This window comes from Diplotaxodon limnothrissa, linkage group LG15 (genome assembly GCF_057381915.1).
Source record: "Diplotaxodon limnothrissa isolate DT_005_m linkage group LG15, D_limnothrissa_male_GT1.1, whole genome shotgun sequence".
In the NCBI taxonomy this organism is placed as follows: domain Eukaryota; kingdom Metazoa; phylum Chordata; class Actinopteri; order Cichliformes; family Cichlidae; genus Diplotaxodon; species Diplotaxodon limnothrissa.
The window spans coordinates 34,606,203-34,622,459 of NC_140610.1; the positions used below are offsets into that span (position 1 = coordinate 34,606,203).

At 40.6% G+C, this 16,257-nt stretch overlaps 1 protein-coding gene across 4 annotated transcripts; it reads left to right on the forward strand.

The window, feature by feature from the left end:
* Positions 1–801: 801 nt before the first annotated feature.
* Positions 802–14,557, forward strand: meis2b (Meis homeobox 2b). 4 transcript variants are annotated; one of them, XM_085371918.1, is made up of 13 exons: positions 802–813; positions 1,045–1,259; positions 1,613–1,754; positions 1,906–1,956; positions 2,185–2,235; positions 2,332–2,446; positions 3,778–3,803; positions 4,597–4,711; positions 10,296–10,435; positions 12,778–12,854; positions 13,567–13,625; positions 13,733–13,822; positions 14,499–14,557. In XM_085371918.1, the coding sequence occupies exons 1-13, from the start codon at positions 802–804 to the stop codon at positions 14,555–14,557; spliced, it is 1,152 nt and encodes a 383-aa protein (XP_085228044.1). The 4 variants fall into 4 exon arrangements, with proteins under 4 accessions (XP_085228044.1, XP_085228041.1, XP_085228043.1 ...); XM_085371915.1 differs by lacking the exon at positions 3,778–3,803 and having other exon boundaries at positions 2,332–2,508; XM_085371917.1 differs by lacking the exon at positions 3,778–3,803 and having other exon boundaries at positions 2,332–2,482; positions 4,604–4,711.
* The last annotated feature ends 1,700 nt before the right edge of the window (positions 14,558–16,257 follow it).

Genomic DNA, 16,257 nt, shown 5'->3' on the forward strand with positions numbered 1-16,257 from the left:
AAATGATTTCCCATAGAACCGTCGTAGTGTACATAGAACCAGCTGTACACTTAGAACTACTTTCCTTGTTTGATATCGTGAGCAGCACTGAATTTATTTGACTCTGACACGTTTAATAAAAAACAAAAACAAAATACAGTTCCGTGTAAAAGGAAGTTCCATCTTAGGGATATTGTAAAAAAATGCAGTAGCTGGAGGGTTGGGGTATGAACTACTGTCCAGTGGCAGTAGGTAACATTCTTTTCATTTCTTGTTTAATTTGAAGACTTAACTGATGTAGAAGATGAATAAGAAGAATAAGATGATCTCTCTTAGACTTGAGCAGTTTTGTCCAGAGTCCTTTCTCCTGCTCCTAAGGCGATGAATGAATGAATGCATTTCGTGGCGTTTTATTTCGAAATCAGTGACCCTATAAAAACATTTAAAACCTCGCAGATTTCGCAGAAGGCTGGGGGCGGGTCCGTCAGCGCCGTGTTCTAAAGCGGAGTGGACCTGCGGACAGTTAGCGTGTTGGCGCGCAGAGGCGTGGGCATAGGGACGCAGTGAGACCAGAGATCGGCGCATTCCCGCGACAGGCACAGCAAAGCTGGGAACAGCATCACAGTCGCAGATCTGGCAAAGCGGCACCACGGGAACGTGTCAGTGTGCGCGAGGACGTGTGCCGTCTTACTCCCATTAACTCCGGACTCCATGCTACAAAAAAGGACACGGTTGCAGTTCCTTCGTGGATTCAAAAGTTTAAAACTTAACTAGTTATCCGCTCCAGGCTCCTGTGCACACGCGTGGTGACTGCGCACGGACATGGCGCAAAGGGTACGTCTAACGACCATTATTTCAATTGTTTGCACAATGACAGTCCACTTAATCACTAGTCACATTACATCCTTGAAAGAAACCTGAGGAACCTTTGAAAAACGTCATGAAGTTGCTATACTTATCAAAAAATATCAAATATGTTTTTTTTTTATCATGAAATCATCAATGTCGACTTTGAAATTTTCCTCTTATGTTCGTGCACTGACGGAACTCTAACTTTCACTCCAGTATGATGAGCTGACTCATTACGGAGGCGCGATGGACGGAGTCCCCGGCTCCATGTACGGAGACCCGCACGCACCCCGGCCCCTACCGCAGCTCCACCACCTGAGTCACGGGGCTCCCCCACACCCGACACAGCACTACGGAGCCCACGCTCCGCACAACATCATGGGCAGCTCCGTCTGCGACGCACTCAAGAGAGACAAGGACCAAATCTACGGGTGCGGACACAGCAGCAAACATTATTATTATTATTATTATTAATGTGCAGATTTGTGTTATAGAAAAAGGCGTAAGTTATTATTGTTTGTGTGCGATCAGCCTCTGAACAGTTTCATCTAAATTTCGGAAATTAAATATATTCAGTCAATGTACGTGTTGCAGCTCGTGTTGAGCTCGTTTTTGGGTGTCTACAGGTAGTTGGCGGCGGACGGATGAAATCCTCTCTGTGTATTAATATATTTGATATTTCAGTGGCATTAAGGAGGAAGACATAAATATGCGTGACAGGGCCGAGCGCTGGTTTTATGCTTCATGTGTAGGCCTCTGCGGCCTGTGCTCCTGTGTGTTGCAGCCACCCTTTATTCCCTCTGCTGGCTCTGGTGTTCGAAAAGTGCGAGCTGGCGACCTGCACGCCCCGAGAGCCCGGTGTGGCGGGAGGAGACGTCTGCTCCTCAGATTCCTTCAACGAAGACATCGCTGTGTTCGCAAAGCAGGTAGAACACACAAGCGAGAAACCAAGTGTCACCATTGCGCTCAGCACACGGCACTCTGCGTGTCACCGTGATGGAGGGAACTCCTGAAAAGTGGAAATGGAATCAGGTCCACAGCATTTACTCACGCACTCGGTTTCCTTTTGCTCTGCAGATCCGCGCAGAGAAACCTCTGTTCTCGTCTAACCCAGAGCTGGATAACCTGGTGAGCTCACCTTTCATTCTCTGCTGTCCACGCGCAGTAGGGCGTTACAGAAGTGTCCGCCCGCGTCAAACGCATAGCTGATTATGAGTTATGAATTATTATTATTATTATTATTATTATTATTATTATTAGGCTATTATTATTATTATTGGATGGGTGCTAATATTTTGAGGTTCTAGAAAACAACTACAACGAAAGCATCAACAAAAAAATATTTGTGATTTTTAGATGATTCAAGCCATTCAAGTCCTGCGGTTTCATCTGCTGGAATTAGAAAAGGTAAAGATTCATTCTCACGTGGCTCAGTGAAAACAGGTTTTTAATCCAGTATTTCAGTCTCGTGGTGTTCGCTAAATGTGAGCTTGGCCTCGGCAGGTCCATGAGCTCTGTGATAACTTCTGCCACCGCTACATCAGCTGCCTGAAAGGAAAGATGCCCATCGATCTGGTCATAGAGGAGAGAGACGTCTGCAAGTCGGACTTTGACGACCGTTCAGGATCCTCCACTAATCTCGCAGATCATGTGAGTCACGGCGTGGAAACCTTTTTTTTGGTCGTTATTCAATATATATATATATATATACTCTCATTGCTCGTTATTGTTATGATCTCTTTAAATATATATATAGATCATAAAAATGATGAAAAACAGGAAATAAAAGAAGCCCGTAACAGGTGCTGTTAAGACAGCCTGTTCTATGGAAATGCTTGAAAGAAAGGATGATCAGTGCCGGTGCTACGGCTGCAGCTTTGAACAGAAACGTTAGAGCGCAGGGCCTGTGTCAGGCTGTCCTGTGTGCCTCACACAGGACTTCCTATTTTTGTTCATTTACTAAGAAAGTCCAATTTTGAACTAATGTAGAGTTACATACAGCATGAGGATCTTAAAATGATGATGGCTGAAGTTTTGACACAAAAAAATTGGACTGGTAAAGAGTAGAATTAGAATGTAGAATTCCTGGGTTTACTAATGTTCCATTGTGGAGTTCATAGTTGCTGCAGATCAGATAAAAAAATTAATCTGAAATTGATGAATATTTATTTAAATAGATAAATAAAAGTATAATTTTTTCAAATGAGTAATTTCAGTAAATATACAGAAGCTCTCAAGAAATGACACTCATCACAATCAAGGAGGATAATGGTTAAACTGTGGTACAGCATGTCGTCCAACATCAGCTTTAGTGTGTCTTTTCTCTTTGGCTTTACTGGGTACATTTGTGTCAGAATCTCATTCTAATTTAATTAAATCTTATCCTTTTCAAATGTTCAAGAGTTTTGAGGAAAACTGTTAAACAGTGCTCATATTTAAACACTGAGTGAGGGAAGAGACACACTTTCCAGAGTTCTGAATGAGAATCAGTGCAGAGGAGCACTGAAACTGATGTGGAATCTCATTTGTCAGCAGTCTGTATGCTATATGCATTATTTTGTCTATTTAGTTATTGTTTGGTAAATTTGTTCATAAAAGATTTACATTAGGACATCCCGGAAATAGATATTTGATGTCGTGTATGGTTCTGTTGACGCTGCTTCAGTGATGTCAAACCTTCAGCATGAGCAACGACGCTGCTAAACTGAGAGAACATTTAAAGTCGAATGAAATGAAATGAGATGATCTGAATGAAAACAGGAAATTTCTACTCATTCAGTAGTTTGCAGTTTCATGAATGCATGCAGCTGTGTCATCTTAAAACGAACCCCAGTCCAAAAGTTACGTCTCTAAATATATATATTTAATGCAACTGTTTCCAATATTCAAGTGTGAGGAAGCACTTTGATTTTACCAATCCTTCTGAACGATATATGGACCTCAACTCAGTTTTACGTTCCAAGAACCTGAAGGACGTGTTTATTAGCTGCCACTGCACAACTGACAAGTGAATATGGTGTTGTAATATTCCATTACTTATTTAGAGCACGTGCTGGGTTGGAGAAGACAAAGCCTGTGTACTTTTTCATAAGTGCCTCATGTGCTCTGCAGTTGGTCAGTGTATAAATGATGGATGTAGCAGGACAGGACAGTGTGAGACACAGAGAGACTGTACAAGACTGTTTTTTCCTGTGTGAATGAACACAACACTATATACTAGGCTCCGTTCCTGTTACCAGATGTTCTTCATTAGCTTGATGAACATGAAAACACATGTCACCTCTTTTGAGTAGCTGTGTGTACCAAGGAGTTGTAATTATTGCATGGCTGGGTATGAAAAGAGGCTCCAGCATTGAGAGCCTTATTCATACTGTGCCATTGTCCCGGTGCTTCTTCTTGTCATCTGCTGAGCCCTTCATCTGATCACCATTTGCCAAACAGCTGACGCAGAGAGTGAAGAGGGTTTAGGCTAAAGTCTGAGTGGCAGGCCAGTGAGCCCAATAAATGCACGTTTCTCCCCAACTCTGGTCACAGAAACAGTCGGGACACGGCAGGATCCACATGCTGCAGGGTTACTAAACTGTTGCTGTTGTACTTTCTGCTCAAACCTTCCTCATGGACAAACTGGTATTGTCACATTACTTGTGTTTGTGCCTTCGCTTAACTGCATAATGGAACTCATACTGGACTTTACTGGACATTCCTTTTGTCTTTACCCTCGTCTTTCTTCCCTGCTTCATTTCCTTGTACCTGTCCACTACCTCTCAGAACCCAGCGTCCTGGAGAGACATGGATGATTCCCATTCCACTCCCTCTGTGGGTACTCCAGGACCATCCAGTGGGGGACACGTTTCCCAGAGCGGAGACAACACCAGCGAACTTGGTAAGAGCGCCTTCAGGCCTTCATAACAAAGGTTTGACTTTGTTGTGACCTCACCGGGCCCAGCTGATTGGTGATTCTGGGGGAGCATTTCAAGAAAGACAACACTCTTAGTTTATCTAATCACTTTAGCTTAATTGCATTGATTGATAAAACAGATGATTTAAGTTCATGGAAGCCTGCTCTAAGACAGTGCCCAAGCTATAAAACACATACAGCAAATACACATATGTGTATTTACTCCCGGTTTTCTATATAAAAGGATATAACTATTAAGTCATATGGCCACAAGCATCCTCACGCGCTCTGGCTGTGGACCTTTTGGCTACCAGTATTTAGGTATGCAGGCATATCACTTAGCAATTTGTCTTTTTAATGTCCAGTTTAACCAAGAAATCAAAGCCTGACTATTTTTATATCAGCAAAATGATGACTTAATAATTCTTCCCGAATTGATTTTTGTCACAGTAAGTTTTCAAACATTATTCAGACTCATAAATTGTTCCTGTTTAGAATATAACTATTAAGGATTTGTGAGAATGGCAATAATGGTTTTGTTCTGGTTTGGTCTGCTTTCTCTGTTTAACAAACATACACAGAATATATTTTATTCATCCTTTACACTTTCTAAAGCATACATTTTCAAGAAATAATATTGCACATCGATACCTCTGTATTCTAGTAATCTTTTTCTTTAGTTCATTATGAATTGCTCTAGTAAGCACATATGCTGGTTGTCCCCTCACATCAGTTGTAGTTGATAAAGAAAACGGAGTTCACTGCTGTTATTGCCTGCTTCTGTCTCCCCGTGCTTGTGTCCAGCCCCGCTCTATCTTTTGTCACTCTGTGTCCTGCCTGTGGTTTCTGTTTGGAGGCTGTAACAGATTTATGACTTGCTATTTATGACTTTTAAGAGACTTTCTACCTTCTGCTCATCAGGTAGTAGTGAGCAGAGCATCGAAGAGAACAATTGGAAACTTAGATTCGATTATAAGAACATGGGAAAGTGAATAAGAGTCTTACTTTGATTATAAACACAGCAGTTTACAATCTTCACTTCTACATTTCAACTAAAATGCAGTAAGAGAGCAGTTTTGGTAAATCTTAATTGACACTTTAATGATCCAGAAGTTGGGTGCGGAGGTGAGCTGAGGAAGTCCATAGTCTAAATAGCCTTATGAATAGTTTCTTTCCTTTTGGCTGTTGTTTAAACAACAGCAGGGAAAACCCAAGGTCCATGCCCTTTGACCTGGTAGAGAATGGATAGTGGATGGGGGTGCAGAATGCCCCTTCATAGAGATGAAAGGACAGACTGTTTTCTGTATAAGGAAGAAAAGAAAAGATCCTTCTTCTCTAACCTGAAGAGCACACAACCTTAAAGGAACAAAATCATACTAAACTCAGTCAGAGCAGGCGGATGATCTTCACTGAGTTATAATATTGTAGTTATATGGGAATCGGTCCAGTCCAATAAAGAATGATTAATGTTGTGAGTATTTGGTATTTGGCAACACAAACCTTGCTTCTATTTTCTCACTGTAGAACTTAGTGTTGTGTATATTTTTAATCCCCCAGTTTCTGTCTTTGCCTATATCGCCTCCAAAACTCCTCATTATTAACATTTTCTTTGCAGTAGTTTTACATTTGAAACAAACAAGGGTGTGGTTTGTAATATACATCGAACATTAGTGGTTCTGTTTTCTTTTCTCGAGTTGGTGATCCTAACCAAATCACCAGACGCACTATTTAAGCTCGGTAGCAGCACTTGGCATCAGTGCAGAAGTTGTAGCTGTAGCAGAGGGGAAAAGGAGAGTGTGAATGAATGGATCAATATTTCTTAGCATTCAACCAAGATCACAGGTATTCCACATGCTTCATTAAGGGCTTTGAAGCAAAGTAAACATACAGTAAAGTCTGGAAAGGAGCAACTGGGGAAATATCAGCACCACTTAATCTTATTTATTCATTATTTATTATTCAACAGTTTCTGAATGTTGTTAGACAGCAAATTTCATATTATGTCATCATAAGCTTGTTCTGTACGGGAGTTTTTAACGATGGCTTTGCTGACGTTTTTGTCCAAGATGTCCATCAATCAGTCTCCGCTGTTCATTATTGATTATTGGTTCATATATACATCAGTATATAAATCAGTCACAGTTTGACTACAGAAGAAATGAGATCAAACATAATTTCAACAACAGTGACATTTGTTCAGAAGCACACGACTCTACAAACTGGCAGAATTATTTAAAAACATTCCTAACAGGAAGTGATTATGGTATCGTCATCATTAGCCAAGCTTCTGTGGTCTGATGAAACCCACAGAAAAAAGAAATCCACTGTGACTGGGGAATACTGAAGTGGTTTGGTGGTACTGGTAGCCTCGTACATAACTGCCTGCTCCTCTGTAACCTCCCACTCTGTGGTCATTGCCTTGTAAGCTGTGTGATATGCAGAGAAGGCTGTGTTTGATAGCTCAACCGCTTGGGTTGACCACAGCTAAAAGGACCGTGCTCTCCCAGGAGTGTGGAGGGGGAGAAGGTGTCCATTCAAATAAAACAAAAGGCAGTGGGAGAAGCTAGAAAATCTCCTCACTCTTGCTGAGAAGTGGAATGTGAGGGACAGGATGTGTTGTACTTTTTGAGGTGCTGATATGTTAGTGACACCTCCCTTCAGCATCTATCTTACAAGTTATTTATTTTAAAAAAGATCACATTTTTGTATTTTATTGCCTGTAAGTGTGCATGTTTTACTTCAGTTTGCACAGACTGCTTACAAAAATGTTATTCAAAATTTTTGTTGTAATTAGCTTGAGGTCACACGTGAAATTATGCTCTAACTGGTCAGGAGCCACGTGTTCACACAGATACAAACAGTGTGCACATTTGTTAACAACGGATTTTGAGCCTATAATAAAGTGTATGTCTGTCACTGGATTTTGCAGTTTGAAGTTTTCAATGCTGTGGAGAAGCCATTTTTATTTTTGCTAACCTGTTTAGGTAAAACAGCGGATGATGAGAGCATAATTTATAGTTATACTATAGTTACTGCAAGCACACACATCCTCTGTAAATCCTGCTTATCTTAAATTGTCTCTGTACCTCAATCATAGGTGAAAAACATGATTTTTCACCTATGATATCATCAATCACTCAAAAAGTGGATTCATATATATATATATATATATATATATATATGGAAAGAAAGAATAAATAGCTCTCACTGCCACATGGTGCTGCTACCATGAAAGCTTCCTGCCGTCAAACAGATGCGCCTCCGTATCAGAGTTTCTAACTGTCATGTGTTCACTTTCTGTGTTGGAAGTCTTCCCGGCTGCTCCATTCTATGCTCTGTCTCATGTGTAATAATGGGAGGAGTCTTGGGGTGTCAGTGATGATGAATCAGGGCCCTGCTGAGCTCATTAGGTAGCCCACGCTGGCTTTGCATCAGTGATGCTGCTGGGGGGGTGCGACAATCAGTTCTGCTAGCTGCTTCTCACTTACCAACATGTCCAGTGGGGAGATTAATATAAAACAATTTAAATATCTAGATGTTATTTTTGGGTTTGTTTTTTTTCTAAAAACATTTCACTGCTTTTTAAAAATGATTATTTTCCTTTAAACATATAATAAATATCACATTTACTGTGGGTCACGCCATTTACGTACCAGACCAGATGAGCAGCCAAAGGGCTGTCTGACTGTTTGGTTTTCAGAGCGGTCAGTAGAACCAGATCTATCTATCGAGTAAGCTGAGGAGGTATAAAAAAAAAAAAAGGAAGACTTGTGTTGATATCTCAGGATGCTATTTTTTGTGTGTGTTTTTCTTCACCCCGGGGCAATACTCCAGTCATCCCTGCGGTATCTTCCCCCCTCCTTGTACCCCCTCGTGTGTCACGCGTGCAGACACTGGAAGGCAGACTTAACTAGGGAGGGGGAGTAGAGATGAAAAAGGGTGGGAGCAGAGGGGCATGGGAGACTTGCACGGGCATATGACTTTGAGACTGCACTGTCACACACTGGTTAGATTGGCTGAGTTGCCGGAGAACAGTCAGAAGCGATTAGTGTAGCAGAGGATATGCCCTGCGGCTTTTCCCTCTCTGGAGCAGAAGAAAGGAGAGGAGAGGAGCAGACCAGTGATGAGGATGAGGGGTGGAGAGGGAACAGTGTGCCTCCCTTTGATACAATTAAGCTGAGCAAGACCTTTTCTCTCTGTCTTTCTTACACAGCTATCATTTTAGTGGAGATTTGAATATTCTTTGGGTTCAGTTTCTCTGGCCGCTATATGTCAGTGTCGGTGCGTATGTAGTTAATTAGAATGATTAGGTCAGTCTGAATCGAATGTGCTCGTGTTACATTTTTTCCTAAAGAGTTGAAGTAAGAATACAATTTTATGCTGGTTAATTATCATCATGTTGAAGTTAGCAGTGACAGCAGCTGGACAAACAAACAGGAAGACAGCAGCAGGGGACGGAAGCAACAGGAACGCTATCCTGTCTCTGACTTACAGCTGGTGGACACCATCCGTAAAACTCCCACAGCCCCTGGAGCCTGACCCTGGAACAGGGCTTTTTAGTGTCAATATTCATTAGCTGAAATATTTATGCATGAATATGGCTCATATAGGCACATTTGATTGATGCATCTCTAAAAACAAAAAGACATACTAGGGCATTTCTTAAGAAAAGTAGGGTTCCTGTCTCGCCTCAGGGGAGGAGTCTCTCAGATGCATTATTCACATACCCTCCAGGCAGGCTTTCAAGGCTTCTCTGCCCCGAGGGCAAGAAAAATAACCACCACTGTTAAAAGTAAATCATCTCGCATGATGCACAATTAATGTCAGAGAAGGAGAGAGACCAGAGTGCCCCTTGTGTTGCAAGTTGGAGTGAGTTAGCTTGTGGGAGCGGAAATCTCAGCTTAAAGGAAGCCTCCTGCTTTGACCCGCGCCAGCTTCCTGCTGAAATCAAACAGAGATGCTGCTAATAGCAGGATCCAGAGCAGGAATGATGCTGTGATGCAGACAGCCTGACACTTGTATTGTTGATGAAGGAAGGGGGAGGGGGAGTGTGTGTGTTGGATGGTCATACTGAACTGCAAGGTGAAGGATTCACGCTCTAACAACCCATCCACCCACACCCCCTCGTTCTGCCTTAGTCGCCCATACGGACACATCGCTGTGACTTTAAACACACTGGGTTCATACTTCATTTACAAGCTTGGCTTTCTGTTTTTGTTTGTCCCCACTTTTACTTCAGTCCTGCTTCAAACAGAGGTCACATACACATACGAGTACATAGAACACAGTCTGACTGCATTTTGAACATTCATTATCTCATGTCAGCCGCACAGCTCCTGCAGTCATTACCTCATGTCAAAGCCGTGGCTCACATTGAATTAATAACTCTTGGTTTTACTGAGCTCCTATGCTACAAACTCCTCTTCATTATCCAGTGGCCGGGAAGTAAAGCAGAGGTGAGACAAAGAAATTTGTACTGCCGTGCCATAAAGGAGAACGTGGCTCTATAGAGAGATCGGGCCACGTTAAAGCTTCCTGATAATATGACTCCTTTTGTTTCTGATTGCAGGTGACGGCCTTGACAACAGCTTGGCATCACCAGGCACGGGAGATGAGGATGACCAAGACAAGAAGAGACAGAAGAAACGAGGCATCTTCCCCAAAGTGGCGACAAACATAATGAGAGCGTGGCTATTCCAGCACCTTACAGTAAGCGAACAGAGCCTCATTCAGACAAGCCACATCTAGCTGTGGCTTTTTATACAACTGCAACATTTTCTCCTCTTTGTAATAGAAACCCTACAATGTGCACGAGGACAGAATGTAATGTCGTCCAGCTAAGGCCGCGCCATCAGGCAAAAGTTGTTTGAAATGAGTCCTCACTGTTTTTCTGTGTTTTCCGAATGCATCTTGAAACCATGTTCGTCTTTGTTCCATTGCAAGAGAACGGAGCAAAGAGGAACTTGTGACTAAAGGTCCCTTTTTTGAAATAGCAGTCCAGGCATTTTCTTCAGAAATCAACATCAGAAGCCTTTCATTCAAAAGAAGCTCATCTCTGTAAAGATGTTGAGCACATCCAACAAGGACAGCATCACGTTTTATCCAATGATCACAGCCTCCTCACCTTTTCTACCTCTTATACTCTTAGATGTGCTGTAACCCCTCACTTGTTTAGTTTGTAAAAGGCCCACACAGGTCCTGGACTTGGAGTAATCCCTTCCTTTCCAAAGCCCACCTTTAGATTCTGTAGATAAAGACAAGGATAGTTGAATTATCCCCTCTGTGTTCCCATCTCCTTTCAGGCCTAATTTGTTAAGCACAAGTATTTGCCATGGCAGGATGTGTCTATGAAAAGTGTGCAAGGGGACTTTGGCCCCTCAAAGGCCTTTTGCAACACCCAAGCGCTCAAGCATTCATCACTTGTTGAGGGTGTGAAAGGAGCGGGATTATGTTTTGTCAGACATTACAGTGTGAGGCCTGTGGTTAGATGTCTGTGGGGGCAGTGGGGATGTTTCTATCCATCAGTAGCTGTCCCCTCCTGCTTTTGTTATCTCTTCTTAAAGCTCTTAAAGGTTTTGCGAGAGTGCTGTATAAAAAGCAGCAGTGCAAGGATTTAATTCAGTAGATTATCCGTTACCTGCTTATTAGCAGAACGATATCTATTGGTTTCCATGCAAACCTTTATCTCTCTACATTCAAAGATTGGTGTCAGAGTTTGTAGAGCAAACTTTCATAAGTGTTCATAAGTGTCAGCTGAAAAGATGTTCTCTCACCTTGAATTTAAGCACTTGTTTGCATGTAACACCCATGAATGGGGTTACATGGAGGTAGAGCAGGAAGGTTGGTGGTTCAATCCTCCCCAAATATCCTTGGGGAGGTTTCTAACCCCAAGTTGCTCCATCGGAGTGTAAATGTGTGAATGGCTTTGAGTACTGAGTAGAAAGGTGCTGTATAAAAAACATTCTGTTTGCTGTTTACTAATCATTTACAGCATCTTTCTTGGAGTGAATTTCAAACACGAAAAAGTCATTCTCAGTGTGGCCATTTGTACTGGAAAAAGCTGAGAAAATGAGTTAAGTTATCTAACATTGAATCCAAAACAACATTATCTAAAGTACATTATGTTACTTCTTTCAGAGTATTTTAAATGCTACTCTTCTGCCAGCTGAGAGCTAGGAGGGGGCAAAAAGCATCCTCAGTACATAGACTGTGTGTGTTTTATTACAAGTGTGTGACTATCCACCATCACACACTTGATTTCACAAAGCTAACTGTGCATTTTCCCCTCTGGTTATTTAAATTGGTGTCTCTTCTTTCCTCTCTGTGCATCTCTCGTGATATTTGGAGGCCTACTGTACAAATGCTTGCGTGTGTGTATTTGTAATATATATGGTTGTGTTTAAGCTTGTAAGTATATGAGTGTGTCTTTGTGGACGTCTGAATGTAAATGTAATAATATACAGTGCTGTGAAAAAGTGTTTGCCCCCTTCCTGATTTCTTGTTAATATTTTGTGTATGTTTGTGTTTGATGACCTAAAATATTTAAGTGTGACAAACATACAAAAAAAAAAAAAAAAAAAGGAAACCAGTATGTGTGTGTGCTTGCACTGACTTTCCCTGAAAAGTAGTTTAAAGCTCATCCTTCAACGATGACTGCGGGAGATGGCCTGACAACAGCAGAATGGAGACTGGCCCACGACCCTGCTTTGAGTAGACAGGTCACCTCTGTCTGCCATCTGCCACCCTTCTCCCAGAGTCTCACACACACTCAAACACAGAGTTTGCAAAGGGACTGGGGCCAGAGGAAAAGAGGTTGAATCAAGACAGGGAGGGTTGGGGAGTGGCCTGGCCTTACTGGGTCCCAAATAAAAGCTACCATTGTATACCATCCAATAATTTTATATACCACCCGGTTAATGCTAAATGCTGTGGCACAAAGCCACATGCTTTAGTGTAAAATGTTTGGGAGCCAAAACAGGACCAGGTTGTGTGTTTGCAGAGTTAATTTGTGCATCACTTATCTATTAGTCTATCTTCCTTTTTGCTAATAGCACCCATACCCATCAGAGGAACAGAAAAAGCAGCTAGCACAGGACACAGGTCTCACCATTCTTCAAGTGAACAACTGGTAAGTTGGTGTAAAACCAGATAAGTAAGCATCTTCATATGTTCAACATTTTTGCTTTGTGCAGTGCAGAATATACATAAAACCTGACTTTTGCTGCTGAAAATGCCCAAATTACCTATATTTAACACATAAGTAATGCTTATGAGTTAAATACAGGTAATTTTAATACTTATAATAAGTATTATCATTACTGAATGAACAGGTGACACAGGGTGGTGCAGTGGTTAGCGCTGTCATGTCACAGCTACAGGTCTGAACCCAAATCAATACATGTGTAGGTTGTGTTACTTTCTCAAAGTGACCCAAATTATTTTAATAAGGAAAAAACAGGCTTTTGGTCAGGTCCCTGGAGACGCACGGAAAGGTTCCAAATTACAGTGAAAGTGTTCATAAATACTGACTTTAGGTGACAAAACACTTCGTCTTCTTCATTTTTGATAATTACAAGAGGGATGGCATTTTAGAGGATGTGTTTTTACAGAGAATGCACTTAATTTCTGTGCAAAGTTATCAGAAATCTCTGTGTACTAACACCACTGGGAAAGAAACTAACTGTAATTTATTTTCTAAAAAAAAGTCGAAAAAAGTATTCTTTCACGTCAGGGTTTTTTTTTCTTTTTTTGGATCATGTATCTGTTCTCAAGGGTCAAGAATATTGAACTTAATAAAAAATATTTAAGCATTTTCATTGTTACTGATCTTTGTTTTCCAGGTTTATCAATGCAAGGAGGAGAATAGTCCAGCCTATGATTGACCAGTCGAACAGAGCAGGTTCAGTGTTCACTATACTGCTAATAGTTCCTTTCCTTCAGTATGAATTGGGGTCGAAATTTAACCTCAAGTTAACCAATAGTCTTATTTCTCATCTTCTCTCACAGTAAGTCAGGGTACAGCTTACAGTCCAGATGGCCAGCCAATGGGAGGCTTTGTTCTTGATGGGCAGCAGCACATGAATCTTCGACCTGGTGGTGAGTAATCGCGCAAACATTTATTTAAAAAAAAATAATCATGACGGACAAAATCAGTGTAACAGGTTTCATCTTGTCCTCGTGAGTTTCTATGGTCTAGTAAAGTAAACCTTGTTATTTGTCCTTATCTTAATGAAAATGAGGGCATGGTTAAATGCAGCCCCAGTGGACAGAAAATAAGAGTATGTGGGTCAGGCCAGTGCATAGGTCAAGAAAGTCCATCTGCATGCGTATAAGTGTATTTTTATACATTTACAGAGAGACATATAAGTAATACTGAACATAATACAAAAAGAAGGACAGGATAAAGATATAAAGTGACACAAAGCAGGTTTTATATGTTAGGAAGTGGCAACAACCATAGAGGAACATGTCTATATTATCTATGTCTATAGTCTTCATTGAAAATGCAAAAAAGAACCAAAAGTCAAAGAAGTGGCATATATAATAAATGCAACATTTGATTCAGAGCACATCACTTTATGAGTGAAACCTATCATTAAACAAGTAAATATAAAAGTAGTTATGTTGTGTATTTTTACTCAAGAAAGGTTGATGCTGAACTTAAAAGTCCTTTATGAATATTTTGAAAAATTCAATTGGTTTCTGTGATACTGTGCAGGACTGTTCTGTCTTGTGTTGGTGGTTCTTAACAGTGTATTTACTTTACTTGCAGGGCCGATGGGTAGCATGGGTATGAATATGGGGATGGATGGGCAGTGGCACTACATGTAAATTCACTCCACTGAGGCAAGCCTGAACAACAGGGTGAAGTAAGAAGTAAAGTTTTTGTCACTTTTCATTTTGTTTCATCCCAGAAAAGCAATTTTGAACTCTTGAACTCACTTCTCCTTATCTCTTATTACTTGGTCTTCCACTCTGCTCTTTCAGTTTGTTTACAGTCTAACATAGACACAGCAAGGTCTTTTAATTGTCATGGTAATGCCAGCGTTAGGTATCTCAGCACAAACTTGTGGAATTAGAGATTTTCAGTTATTCTTTTACAAATAGATATGAAACTGAAATAAGAAAGAATGTCAGTATCTTCTTAATGGTTTCACAAATGACATCTTTTTGGCTCAAGTTCATGCATTGCACAAGGCTTTAGGATTGGTGCCTTGTCAGACTCCTTTCTTCTTTTTTTTAAAACAATTATTTACATATAAACTATATTATTTTTGTAGATGATTATTTCAGTCAGTTCAGATTTTAAACATCCGTGGGGTCAGTCAGACCATCTTTCAGAATAAAAAGCTTTTTTTTCTCTCAGTAAACATCAGTAAACAAGTCATTGTGGGGGAAACAGATTCACACTCCATTTTAAATCTAACTTCAACCACTTTCTCTCTCCTTCTCCACCCCCAACCCGCCAGTTTTGTCCTCATTCTCTTCTCCCGCTGCAATTTGATTAAGAATCGGGTAATGCTCCCCCCTCTGTCTCCCCTTCCACCCTCTATCAGCTTCTCACCTCTGCTGACAGTTCTCAAATCAAGACATATCGCCTGCCGGAGGCACCAACCACAGAGAATTTTATTTAACACCCACTCTCCTCTGCTCAATGAGCCATGCTGTAATGACACTTACCTTGATTAATAGAGCTTTTTATATGTAAATAGGAGCTGCATTTGCTCATTTTTTTTAGCAGGGTGATTTTTTTTTTTGCCAGTGCAGCCCTCTCTTCCCTGTCTAATAATTCCAGGGCTCTGTTAATGAAGTTCACAAGGCTTATTTTAAAACATACATCTACATAGAAACATTGAGCGCTCTGAATCAGTGCTATCTGTATATTTTTGTAAGGTATTTAATGTAACTATTTCTCTGTGAATGATCACTGACTGTCTAGTTTCTCCTGATCTCTGGTGAGTGCATATGCTGATAGTGGCAATAAATCTCTTCCAGACTGCATCAAGAAAGAGAGCTATGTTTGGAGTAATATGAGGGTTTTTCCACGCACAATAAAGCCTGAACCATAACATTTAGCCATTACAGAACAGATGACTGAATCTACACAATTTTATACTCCTCTGTTGTGCACTCTTTTTTGATTGGTCCACCATATGCTATGTTATGTACTGCACATGTCAGTTTTAAACTAATAGCAATTTTTGTTGGATTAAAACAGAAACACTCTTTGAGGTAATGTTTGAATTTACAGAATCAGTTTAGTTTAAAGCTACTCAGGCAATAGTTTAGTCAGTTAGATGTATTGTGTCACAGCAGACAAAATATTAAAACCCAAAACAAAATAGCTTCAGTTCATTAAAATATTGCAATGCAAAAATGAAAAAATAAGCGACTAATTTTAGTAGAAAAAAAAAATCAATTCAGTTTATGTATATAGCACAAATCACGTTGTGCTATAAGGACCTTGAGGCAACAAAGTGAAATAATGCAAGAGTCCAATCAGCTAAATAATTATAATACAAAATATAATC

Coding starts and splice junctions, on each gene's coding strand:
- meis2b (XM_085371915.1), top strand. Junction 2,236..2,331: donor ATCTGCTGGAATTAGAAAAG/GTAAAGATTCAT, acceptor TGGCCTCGGCAG/GTCCATGAGCTCTGTGATAA. Junction 10,436..12,777: donor GGCTATTCCAGCACCTTACA/GTAAGCGAACAG, acceptor TTTTGCTAATAG/CACCCATACCCATCAGAGGA.